Genomic DNA, 12,629 nt, shown 5'->3' on the forward strand with positions numbered 1-12,629 from the left:
TTAGCTGTTTTCCTTTTCCTTTCTCCTCTTTGTACTGTGCTGGGCTTATCTGGGTGTCTGAGTTATGTTAAGTAGCGGGTGCATGCCTGTTCTCTGTTCTCCTCGCCGCTTTTGCTCCTTGGATTTCAATTCCAAACATGGTTATCCAGTTGGGGTCTCTCTACTTTGGTTGCCAAGTGATATACATTCCAAATTCAACACAAGCTCCCTCTGCTCCGCTCCCCTCCCCGCCCCGCTGCTCTCTCACAGTCTCTGTTTTCACTGCTGGAGGGCTGGCGAGAGAGACAGTGCAACAAGATCTTTACCCAGTCCTCTCCTCTGTGAGTTTTCCAGCTAATAGCCTCCATGCTTTCTTTGACTGAGCTCTTTGGTCTTGTATTTGCCAGCTTTGTTCAGTACTGGCGTGGCTAGTGTGGGGGCCAGCTGTCAGTTTGTGAGCCGTAAAGAGAAAAAGCAAGCTCTTTTGGATTTGTCAGGAGTGAAAACGTCCAGAGGCACTTTACCGTGTTGCTCTGAAGCAAGGTGCTGTGAGACTGACTGGCTGGCGCTCAAGAGAAGAAGGAGGAACAGCTACCTGGAGGCTCTGCTTTCGGATATCTGCAGGCTTTTTGTATGACAATTCATTTGTAAAGCAGGACAGGCAGGGAGGGTGGGGAGTGGGGAAGGATGAGTGGAAGCAGCTTCTCCTGGGACCAGGCCATTCTCCAGCCCGCTGTGTGCGATGCCTGGAAGGAGCACACAGAGGGAGCAGCATACCAGCTGGCCAGTTGCATAGTCCTCCTGGGGTACATGGGGGGAAGTGGCATCTTTGGCTCCCTCTATATCTTTGGCCTGCTGGTCCCAGGCTACTTCTGCTATGCTCTCTGGGGCTGGCTGAGTGCCTGTGGGCTGGATATCTTTATCTGGAACATGCTGCTAGTCCTAGTCTGCTTGCTTCAGCTGGCTCACCTGGCTTATCGGTTCCGCAAAGACATCATCCCAGAAGAGTTCGACCTTCTCTACAAGACCATGTACCTGCCCTTGCAGGTGCCCCTGGAAGTCTACAAAGAAGTTGTGAAGTGCTGTGAAGAACAAGTCCAGTCATTAGTTAGAGACCAGAATTACGCAGTAGAGGGCAAGACGCCCATCGACCGCCTCTCGTTGCTGCTGTCTGGCAGGTAAAGGCCTCCCTGTTTCTGAACAAAGTCTGGTAGCAAAGCAATGTGGCTTATTGTTCTATGCATTAGTCTTTCTCCCTCTGTATAAATGAGTGGTTATGATTTCCTTCCTCTAAAAGGGCTTTGAGACATCTTCTGTTGGGGGGGTGCAGGGTTTTTTGGTTTTGTTGTTTTGTTTTGGGTTTTTTTTTTAAGTTAGAATATTTCAGGGAGTGGTTTGCAGAATCAAACTGTATACAGTAAAGCTGTCAACTCAGCCCTGCTTGTGATACTGCTGGGGAATCCTTCTCTTTTTCTGTCATTTTAAAGTGATGTTATTTCCGACAGAAGAGGACCTGGAGTCTGAAAGCCTTGAGAGACTGTTTTTCAAGGCAGGAAGATGTGCTTGAACCTGTGGTCTCTGTGGGTACTGGACACATATCTGTGATGTGAATGGCCATGCACTAAGTAGGATGAGTAGTAGTCTTTGCTTCAGCTGTTCACCCTGGCCAGCAGTATTGAAGGGAAAGGTTCCACCCCCTATTCCCAGGGTTTGGAAATTTCTCGCTTTGAGAGTCATTTCATTAAGAAGAGAGAGAGCTGTCCTGTGATGGATCCCACCTCATTAGGCCTCTTTCTTTCCCTATGCTCTCATCCATTCATGATGTTCCTTCCTCTGGATCATCAAGGAGGACCCCATGGACCTGTAGGTAGTTGCAGCCAATTGCCTGCAAGCAATGTTCACTTGCTGTTTGTTTACTGGGGGTTTGACTATTGAGTGAACTGTGCTGATGAAGTAGAGGCATTTGTTCACTTGAGATCCAGTGGCATGCTTCTATGAGCTTATCTCTTTTCCAGTTTGCAAAATCAAAGTATATAAAGGAGGTAGCAACACTAGCTTTCCACCTGCTGCCAGACACTTGGCATCGACATCAACTGGGAGTGGGAAAGGAGAGAGACCAGTAAATGGGAACAGTGTTAAGCTGTAGGAGCTGTGTGTCACAAGGATTTTCCTTAGAGAACATAAACCCAGTGTCCCCTGGAGCTCATGTGTTTTACTGCAGTGGTCCATCCTCCATGGTGGGGGTGGGGAGAAGGGTACTGTAAAGAAGGGCTGTCCTTCCTTTTCTTGGTGTTTGTTCCTTTCCTACCTTTCCTAGGATGTGTTAAGAGCACCCTGGGACCACTGTCCAATGCCAGATGGCAAAAGGCAGCAGCAAATGCTTTGCTAGCAACCCTTCTCTGGTGATCTCAAAGCACTTCATAAATAACACCTTTAAAAGACTCTCTCTGCAGGTAGTCATAGCTGAATGTACCTAGCTCAACTACTGTGTGCTCAGAAAGTGCTGGATGTTTCAAGGCTAATTATTCAGAGTGCTCGTACAGCTCTCCTGGTCCAAGAATTCAAATCCTTCTCTGCCTTGAGTTATGTTTTTCCTTCTTTTTGAAAAAGGGAGAAACTGAAGCCTAAAGAGGAGAAGTGTAAGGCACATTGCAGGAAAATAGTGAGGAGTCACAGCTAAAGCCTAGGGAATCCTGATTCTCAGGTCTCTGCTCAGTTCACATCTTGCTCTCACCTTGCAGCCATGGCTTAAGGCTGTGCTGGAAGGAGGGGGCTGTGTAAAAAGCAGGCTCTATCCGAGTAAAGCAGATGTGTGCACTTGCCAGCCTTCTTGCTTCCACTGTCTGAAGAAGAGCTAATCCACTAAGAAACTGCTGGGAGAGGAAATTGAGTACATGTATTTCTGTTAGGTGTCTTTCCCCTCACCAAGCAGCTGTGCTGAGCAGCCTCCTCTGTAGTGTACCATATCCGCAAATAACGCTAGCGGGGGGGGGGGGGGGGGGTTGGGGGGTTGGGGGGTTGGGGGGTTGTGCTGTCTTACCTCACACCAGATGCTTTGATGCTGCTCTCTGGCATGGAAGTGCTGCAGCAGTCAGCCAGTGCTGGAGGGGCAGTTCTGCTCTCTTTTGCAGTGGGAAGTATGCATCTCCTTTGGTATAGTATGCTCTGTAGAGATGGGGTTGCATTTGTATTTCCTGGTACCCAGTCTACTGCCTTGCAATGAGCTTGTGAGGTCCTTGCAGACCCAGCAGACCATTGCTACTGTTATGGTGCTCCCATTTTAAACTGAAAAGTATCGAGACAGGGGAGTCTGGGAAGGGCAGAACGTGCCTGGATCAGAAAGCCTGCCTTGCAACCCCCGACCTTTCCATGCAGTGCTTCCAACTGACTTACTAACAATGAATGGAGCCTTATGATTCCTGAAGGCTAGAATTGCCTTTGTGCATCATACAGCTGGGGAACATGGGGGCAGGGGAGAAGGAGGCCCCAAATCACACAGCAGCGTGACGGTGCAGAGTCAGAAATGGATCTCGCATTCCCTAGAGTTCAAAATTTCCTGCCACAGCCCCAGGCCTGTGAAGCTCTTACTTTCTGCTCCACAGCAGAGCTGGGTGCAAGTTTGACCTTGACATTGCCAGGCAATTGCAGCAAAAATAGGAGAAAGGGATATTTGGAAGGCAAAGAGGCCAAAAGAGAGTGAATGATAAATGGCAACAAACTGTGAGCTTGCAGTGTGATGTGCCAGGAGGGATGGCCAGCATCATTTTTTGGGTTCTGGGTTTAGAGGCTTCCCAGCATCAAGGCAGTTTATTTCCTCTCCCCGCCCTGCCAAACCCCCAAACTATGAAAAGAGGAGGAAGAGGTAAGTACAAAGAGCCACAGTCAGAAGTACTAGCAGCCTTGAGCAATGAGAAGCTCTGGTTCATGAGCGAGCATTGCATCTGTGAGGGCTGGCTTTTCATAAGAAACACAGATGGAATATGGGGGAAGGGCAGTGGCCCCCATGAAGATGGTTCCCCACAGAGAAAGGGAGGACAGGTCCATAGATTGAAGCATTTGCAAGTGCCCTTGAGAGTGTATAAGACATGTGCCAGGTGGGGAGAAGGCCTTTCCTTCCTGGTAGGGACAGGCTGCCTGCACATTTTGTGAGTCGGTCAGGTTCATGCAACATCTGTTTTGTGGCTTAAGTTTGTGTGTCTCATCTGTCCTCTCTGCAGGATCCGAGTGAGCCAGGATGGACAATTCCTGCACTATATATTTCCATATCAGTTCCTGGACTCTCCAGAATGGGAGTCATTGCGGCCCTCTGAGGAAGGAACTTTCCAGGTAACTCTGTGCAACTGCCTTGGCTCTGTAGTAGCCTAGCCTAGCTCCTTGCCACTTAGTTATGTGCCTGGGAAAGGGACAGAGTGGGTTATTATCTGCTGTTCAAAGCTAACCAGGAATAATTTCCTACCCCTCCTCATGGCTGACAGCACAGGACAGCATGATCAGCTGTGTTGCTGTGCTTCTACCTTCCTCTGAAGGAAGGGCTGGGGTGTAGGTTAGCAGGGAGACAAGGCATTGGATTGCTGGCTCACTTCTACTATGATGCTCTCTAATACCTATATTGATGCATTTGCCCTGCATCAATAGAGAGAGAGATGCATCTAGAGGGATGCATCATTTCATGATCAGGATGGCAGCTGTGGCAAAATGTGACAGTGATCTAAATCCGTAAATATCCCATTCCACACAGAAGTTTCTGATGATTATGCGTTTGGGGTGGAAGAGTAGAAAGGATGATTCATGCTGAATATGTTTCTTTCTGAGTACAAGAATCCCTTCTTTAGAGGTCAGACCAATTCTTATTTGCAGCAACTGAAAAATAGGGTTTTGCCCTTGCTGTCAACACCATTGTATTTGTTTGCTCCTTCTGAAGGAGATTACTCACGCCCACATCTCTCTGCCTTTAATTTGCAAGCCAGGATAGGCTGATCCTTATCAGGATGTGAATCTAGAATATGCCAGTTAGGGCATATAAAGAGGGATTTTGTTAATCCCTTGGGAGCATGTGACAGTCATGAGGGAATGATGATGCTTTGTTATGAGGGCAGCCAAGTTCAGATTTGGTTAAAACAGGGCAGCTCTCAGAATCCGCTTCCCTCAGTTCTGATTTTGGCCCTTGTACTGCGTGAGAGGGTTCATGGTAGTCACTCCTGAAAGCTATACCCATGATTATGGTCTTGTGAGAGGAACAGTTGCAGGTGATGACTGATCTCGTGAATGTGGCACAGGGCTACAACTTGCAAGGAGATGGGCAGCAGAAACTGGGATGTCAGGCCAAGATAACACGGCAGATGAGGGTAGGAAGAGTGTACCTGTGCTGGCAGTGGTAGTGCCCCATGCACAGGTCTCCAGCCCAGTGGCAAATTGCTGCTAGCTCCCAGGTTGTGTTTGCACAGAGCCAAGTATAGAGAATGATGGCTGCCCAGTGCTTCTTGGGGGGAAATATTCCCTCTAAGGGAGAAGGTGGCTGGCTGGATGACATGTGACCATCAAAAACATCTGCAATGTTTTCTAAGGTAATTTCTGTGGAACTGAATGTTTCCAGACCTCCTGATGTCTTTATGTGCGGTGTGTGAGACAGCTCCAGAGCAAGCTGGTGCCAGGGCTACAGGACAGTCCTGCAAAGCACCACACTCTTGGTCCCTGTCCTGCTCAATGAGATGCAGCTGGTCAGGGAGATCAGTTGTGCCTGGCACCAGGAAGGGAGGAGAGGGTCCTAGGTGGCAGAAAGGCTGCAGCAAGGTGTTGGAAATGCCTCAAAACCAAGTCTGATAACTTAGGAGCATGAGGAAAGAGCAGGCTATGTGAGACTGGCATTCATTAAGTGAGATGTGACAAGTCCACGTTCCTGGTAGGGCATTACTTTTGACAGCCATGCTTAGTTATGGTGATGTGCTGCTTTTGGCAACTGTTTAACCCATCAGTTCCTCTTATCTGAGTAGTTAACAAAACTCCATTGTTTATCTCAATCTTATTCCCAACACCAAAATCATTTGGGTAAAGAAAGCATGTTTGACTCTAGGACTTTGTTGTAGGAAGGCAGGGAAGGGTTTTCTTGTTCAAGTTCTCCTCATGGCTATCTGGGTTGAGCAGCTTCAGTTCTGGGCCTAGCAAAGATAGCAAAAGTCTGACTCATTCCATAAGACAATTCAGTTTCCTTATGCTTTCTGCTTTGGCTGTGTCTTCTTCCCACAAAACTGCTGATTCCCAGTGTCTGGAGGAGTTGGGTTTCACGATTGGCACCCTTTCCCCCAGAAGACTGAATTATGAGCAGGATCATGTGTGTCAGGGGGATTCATGAGTGAATTCTGTCCTGCTGCCCTGGTTAAGAGAGAGTTTTTGTCATTACATTTTACTTTATCCCTTGTGAGAAGCAGAGGGTTTCAATAGCTTTGCCAGACATTGGTTAGGAAAATGAGAATCTGGTCATTCAAATTTCCATGTGATCCTTACTCCCTCTCACCTCGGCCTGGGAAAGTTGTCAGGTTTTCGCTCCTATATTTCTTTCATAAGGCAGCTGCTTGCAATGGCTGTGGCATTAAATATCAAACCCAAGGACACACATTTGTAGCCAAGCCGTGTTTAGCTTCCCATTGGCCTTCTGCCATGGTGGCTGGCCAAGGAGATCCCTGGATGTAGAGTGAAAGGGACCCCCCGGGATATTTTGACTCTATCACTTGTTCACGTGTTGGTGTCTCCATTACACTCGGATGTTCTTCTGTGGCCCAAGGCAGTTTGACCCTTCATGTGTTTCTCTATCTTATGGTTTGCTTATTATTATTATATTTATATTTCAACCCCCACACATATACTGTATATGATTTTTTAATTATTATAATTAACCTAGTCACTAGTCTTATGGCTAGGGAAAAAAATGCCTTTTTTGTGTTGGCAAAACCCGAAGCAAAATGAATGTACTTAAAATCAACCAAATGAAACTTTTAATAGCCTGAGATGGACTTTGTTCCACCTTGGATTATGTCTGACATCCTCTAATTGTCTGTTCCCTTTCTACATGCAAACACAGTAAAAACTGCTTCCCCTCTTGCTAAACTGCTCTGTGCCACTGTGTGTTGTTAAATGCTGTTCTGCCCTACAGCACCTGCAAGGGCTGATGAGAAGCAATGTCCCTCCAGTGAAAGAAAAGGCAACCCTACCAGGTGGCACTTCCCATGCCCCAGACCTTCTCAAAGCATGGGGGTGTGTGACCCAGCCTGGGGAAGGGGTGGCAGCCGGTGATCTGGGCATGTTTGACAGGCAGAACTGCCCCTCTGTTTCTGTAGAAGGATAAGGACCTCCATGCTGTCTTTGCCACCCTATTCATTTCAGCTGCGTTGCTCAGGTATAAACAGTGATCATCATTTAAAAGCAAGAAAGTAAAAAACATAGTAAAACTTGGTATCCAGTTCTTGGGGAGGAAGAAGCAGAGGAGGGCAAAGATCTATCTAATCATACAGATTCAATGCTCCGGCTCTCCACCTCTGCCTCCCCGAAAAGAGCAGATATCAAAGGGGGTAAAGTCTTTTATCAGAAAGGAGCTGCACACCCCCATGGTGGGTGGCTCCTGCCAGAACAGCGCGACTTACTCTGTTCCTTCCTTGTGCTGCTCTTCTCCCTGCCCTGCAGGTCACGCTGACGGCTGAGACCGATTGCAGTTATGTCACCTGGCCAAGGAAGAAGCTGTATCTCCTCTTGAGGAAGGACCGCTACGTTGCCCGCCTCTTCTCATCGCACCTTGGCTACGACATCTCGGAGAAGCTGTACTCCCTCAATGAGAAGCTCTTTGCCAAGTTCGGCCTTCGCTTTGATATCCGCTTGCCCAGCCTCTACCATGTCCTAGGACCAGCCTCCTCAGAGGTGGAGGGGGAGCTGGAGGAGTGTGAGGAGCTGCCGCCTCCCCCTTCGCCTGACTGTGTCCAGTCCAGCACCTCAGAGCCTCCTCCGCAGCCACCACCGCCTCCGCCTGCTCCACACCCCAAGGCCTCCCGGCCTGACAGTGACCTGCTGGGTGAGGACTCTACCAGTCTTGTCTTGGAAGATTTTGCTGAGTTGCCAGGGTCTTTTATGGACTATGTGAGCGAAGGGGAGTATATGAAATGAGGGCACTTCTAATACGGGCACGCATCACCCTTTGTGGGATTCCCGTGTAAGTACTCGCTTGCAGAAGCAGGTTCTTCTCTCTCCACCTGGGCCTTCGCAATGCAATTGCCTGTGCAAAGCTTAGCACTAACTCTGCCTGGAAGAGGTGAGGCCTAATACACCCCAGTCTCTGGCCCTATTTGCCATAGGTTTGATTCTTTGCGAACCTGAGAAAGTGGTGGTAGAAGTTTAGGTGGCTTCCCTTAGGTCCTGAGGGGCTAAGGTATGTACAGTGAGGTAGGTGCCTGAAAGTCCCAGAAGGAGGTTGAAATCAGGTGACTTGTAGGCCTTATCAGTTCCCTCCTGGTAGTTTTCTGCCATAGAATAGTTTAACTAGCACAGAACACTGTCTCTGTCTACGGGTACACAGACAGGTCTATAATTAGGTATCAATCCTGCCCCTCCTTTTTTCTTTCTTTTTTTTTTTTCATGGAAATCACCCCAAAAAACCTCATAATTACCAGATGTACATACTTGGTCATAATTATGCTAGCAAGGTCTGTGCAACTGCTGTGAGGTTTGCTGTGCTGCAGCATTTTTCACTTGCTTCCACAAAGAATCCCAGGAGATGTGCTGGATCTGTGTGATTTTTCTTCAGGAAAAGTATGGTAAAGACTTAATTCTGGGCAGCAGACAGTGGGGTGGAAGAAGGGTGGGTAACTTGACTAAAGGAAACCATTCCCTGCTGTGTCCTCTCTCCATCTCTCTGGGGATGAGAAGGAATTGTAGGACTGTCCAGACTGGTGGGTGGTATATGAGTGCCCACAGAGACAGCACTGGGTTCAACCTGGCTTGCTGTGAGGTAGAGCTGTGCCTGAAGATATGCCAGCACTGAACTGAGGAAGGCTGCTGTAGGCAATGCAGCAGACATCCCCGGTAAGGTTGATGTTGATTAAAACTGATGCTGGGTTTAAAGTGGATTTACAGTGGGGGCTGCTGTGCTTCTTGCAAGTGTGCAATCTGAGCAGCACAGAGAGAGCTAAGTCCTTCCTCCCTGCCCACGGTGGCAGACCACAGCACTTGCCCTGTCCTCCTTGTTTCTGTTGAGCTTTGGCTCAGCCAGATCAGTAAGGCATTGACAAGACTACCCTGTTTGGTATAGCTGTTATCTCCAGTGACCCTGCATGGGCTGACAAGTGTTGTTTTAATATGTCCCAAACTCCCCTGTGCAAGTCCACAGGGAAAGTACTGCAAAAATCTTCTTGTCTTCTGGGGAGTGGGAATAATGTGCTCTCTTCTAAAATGCCAACTCCTTGCTCTGCAAGGGAAAAATTCCTGGGCCTGGTGAATGTTGGGGCAGAGGAGCAACACAGGAAAACAGAAATAGATGGTAGGGTGACTCGTGCTTGAAATTCAGATTCAAATGGCCAAGAGTTAAATTCCATGCTGAGCTACTTTTAGCCAGCTGCTGCATGCCAGCTGCTGCATGCCAACTGCAGTCCCTGAATGCGCATTCCTGTTGCCGCCCTCTGATAGCTGCTTTCTGGCATCCAGTGGCCAGACACTGAGCCTGGACCCAGGATTTCTGTCTGGGAAGTGACCACTGCAGCATGGCCAGTGGTGGGTCTCTGGGCTCCCTTGCATTCTGCAGGCCCCCAGTGCTTCTTGATAGGTAGTCCCTGCATGGGAGAGCTGAGCCTGGCATTAGCAGATTGCCCTGTTTTCTCCCCTTCACTGTGTGCGTGCCAGCTGGGTCCATAGGAGGGAGGAAGGTAGGGAGGAAGCTGTGGTGCTGGGCTGTGGCTGGAGAGATTGTCTTCTAGGAGGAATCCTTGAATACCATGCACCCCAGCACTCTAGCCTTCCCTGCACCCAGCTGGGGCTTCTAATGGGTAGGCTTAAGAAGTGGGGAGAGGGTCCAAGGCTGTGCTGCAACTGCTTGGGTCATGGCCTTACTGGAGGGGAGTCAGGACACACTGACTTCTAGCATAAGCCCTGACAAGTCTGCAGTAATCTTTCCTACCCTGCAATGTAGCCTACTCCTACTCCGTGCAAGCTTCACTGCTCTAACAGCAAAGGGGACTGTCCCTCCTAAGGAGTCTAAATGAAAAGGATCTTTGGATCATATAGCAGTTGCTATTTGTAATAGGCCTATAGTGGGAAAGGCCTTTTTGTCTGTTTCCTGTTATTGTTCTTAGTTTTTGAAAATGAACTGGAAGATCTTCCTGTTTTGTACAGTTCTGCTTTGCATTCAGTCACACGCCCATTCCTGTACTGCTTCTGTGCCTCCAAACTTAAATCTGGAATATGAAAGAACTGGCTAGAAAAGAAACAAGTATATCTGGTTTTCCCTGAACTGGATAAAAAAGTCAGCCTTTTTCTTTTTTTAATAAAAGGCAGAGAGGGAGAAAGAACAAAAAGATTATTCTTCTGTTGTTTTCTAGCTTAGAAGTCCCAGGAATGTCATGTCTGACCAGTCCCTGCTTTGCTGGTAGACTGCTTTGAAATATGGATTTGCAGCTTTCTCAGTCTTTACTTGGAGAGGTAGGCACACTGAATCATTTACGAGACAGCCATCCTCTTAACTGTCAGGCATTTGTGTTGAACAGACGCAATCAAAAATAAATGCAGTGAGTACTGTAAATGAAGTCAAGTCACTTTGCCAAGACTTTGCTTGTATGTTGTCTTCTCAGCAGAAGGATGTCCATTCTCAGGTCATCAGCAGAGTTCTCCTGGTTGATCAAGCTCAACAAAATCAGAATTTCAAATGAAATTAAAAAGGGGGGGAGGAGGCAGGGAACACCCCAGCTTTTTTTGAATCAAACCTTTCAGCTCCCCTTTTTTGCATCAGCCAGTACTGTGAACATACATACAAGAGGTATGTGTATTTGTGTGTGCATGTGTGTATTAGGGAGAGCTTGTGGGACACGATATAAAACTATTCTTTCTTTCACACCGTCCCTTAAAAACTTGCTAGAAGCTTTTGTCTTTCTAGACCTCGTGAATGAGGCAGTATCAGTTTGTGCTAATATCTGGAGTGGAGGCCTGCGATGCAAGCCCAAATGTTTCAGAGGCGGGCATTTTGGGCTGTGGTGGGGAGTGACCTTCCTTGTCTATCAGTATCGAGACAATAGCCTAGCGTGGTATTTTAATTTCTAAGGTTCTTAGACAAGGAAATGCAAACTGCTCAGTGTGGTGCCATAGCAGAAAGGTAATTTCCTTGTTATTCTGCTCACCTCTGAAGTATTCCTAGGCCCGTCACCTCCCAGCAGCACAGCAGCAATTGCCTCCAACAGCAAGTCAATGTTAGGACAGTATTTCAAAGTGACCTGAGCTGCTACTGACATAAATTAGTGACAAAGAGCAGCTGCAGTTCTCTGTTCTGGCCAAGCACTCATCACAGCTCAACTGACAATCTTAGCAGGCCAGCCATGGCCTGGGGAGAGCAGTTTCATAACCCCTCTTTTAGGAGTGGTGAAAATGTTAATAGTAAATGTGGGTATTCCCTTCAGTCCCATTGTTCGAAGCGAGACATAGCTGCAGTCCCAGAGGTCAGAGCTCCCCTGGGGCTTTCCCCTGTTCTGTGCTCACATCTGCTTCCCCAGCAACTTCTAACCTGGGTAATTACTTTCTGCCTCTCTAAATTCCCCTTGCCGAAGTGTTTCGATGCATTACGTTCCTTTTCATTATCTGTTGCGGCAATAGCCACCTTGTTATGCTACAGTGCAGGAAATGATTTTTGAATGTCCAGTGCTGTACAGACCATGAAGAACAAGACGTGTTCTTGGGAGAGATATTGGTCTACTACCTTTATCACCTAATTCCTTGAAAGAGTTTCTAGTCTGGTGAAGAATAAGACAGACTGTGATATCCCACTGATGAGCACCTTCTTTTTCTGAGGAGAGCTGTTTCAGTAACTTACAGGCTGCCTGTTTAAAATAGACACATTCAAAGATTCTGTTGAAAATTTGCTTTGGCAGTGTACTGCGATATAGTTCAATGCTTCCTAGCAAATTAAGTTTTATTTCTTAAATAGACATTCAAACAACCAAAAGCCACCAGTGTTTTCTCCCTTTCACATAGCATTTGCTCTAGTTTGTTCCTATAGGATGCTTGTCAGATGTGGAACTGCTGTACAGTTACATCTGTGGGTTGGCTTTCTATTTGGTGGGCATGATGTAAAGATCAACCCCCAGTGCTTGGTGGCCTGTAGCCTGGTACCTGAAGTCATAAGAACTGCTCTGAGAGCAACAGCAAAGGAACTGCGGCCTTGGTGTCACTGGTATGATAGGAGATGCCTGTGAGAGGTTTGCTTTTGCTGTTTCAGGATGGGTGTGTAGCCCCAGTTTCTGATTTATAACATATGTGGAAGAATGATATAATTTTACATGCTTATTTAAGAGGGGAGGGGAGAAGGACAGGTGACAGTGGGATCCATGAGTCTTGTGTGTTGGAAAAGTTTGGAAGACAGATAAGAATTATTGCTGTGATAATAATGGTGGTCTCTCTTTCTTTTTCTCTGT

The 12,629-nt window shown here is 47.5% G+C and overlaps 1 protein-coding gene across 2 annotated transcripts in view; it reads left to right on the plus strand.

Moving 5' to 3' along the window:
* Nucleotides 1–257: 257 nt before the first annotated feature.
* POPDC2 (popeye domain containing 2) overlaps nt 258–12,629 on the plus strand; it is a 36,712-nt gene continuing 24,340 nt past the window's right edge. The window contains exons 1-3 of one of the 2 annotated variants that reach the window (XM_026103473.2): nt 258–1,157; nt 4,197–4,305; nt 7,654–8,035. In XM_026103473.2, coding sequence (XP_025959258.1) covers nt 667–1,157; nt 4,197–4,305; nt 7,654–8,035 — 982 coding nt within the window. In that variant the 5' untranslated portion in view covers nt 258–666. Of the gene's footprint in view, nt 1,158–4,196; nt 4,306–7,653; nt 10,760–12,629 lie in introns of those variants that run through there. The other variant, XM_026103472.2, reaches the window with a different exon arrangement.

Source organism: Dromaius novaehollandiae, chromosome 1 (genome assembly GCF_036370855.1).
Source record: "Dromaius novaehollandiae isolate bDroNov1 chromosome 1, bDroNov1.hap1, whole genome shotgun sequence".
Classification (NCBI taxonomy): domain Eukaryota; kingdom Metazoa; phylum Chordata; class Aves; order Casuariiformes; family Dromaiidae; genus Dromaius; species Dromaius novaehollandiae.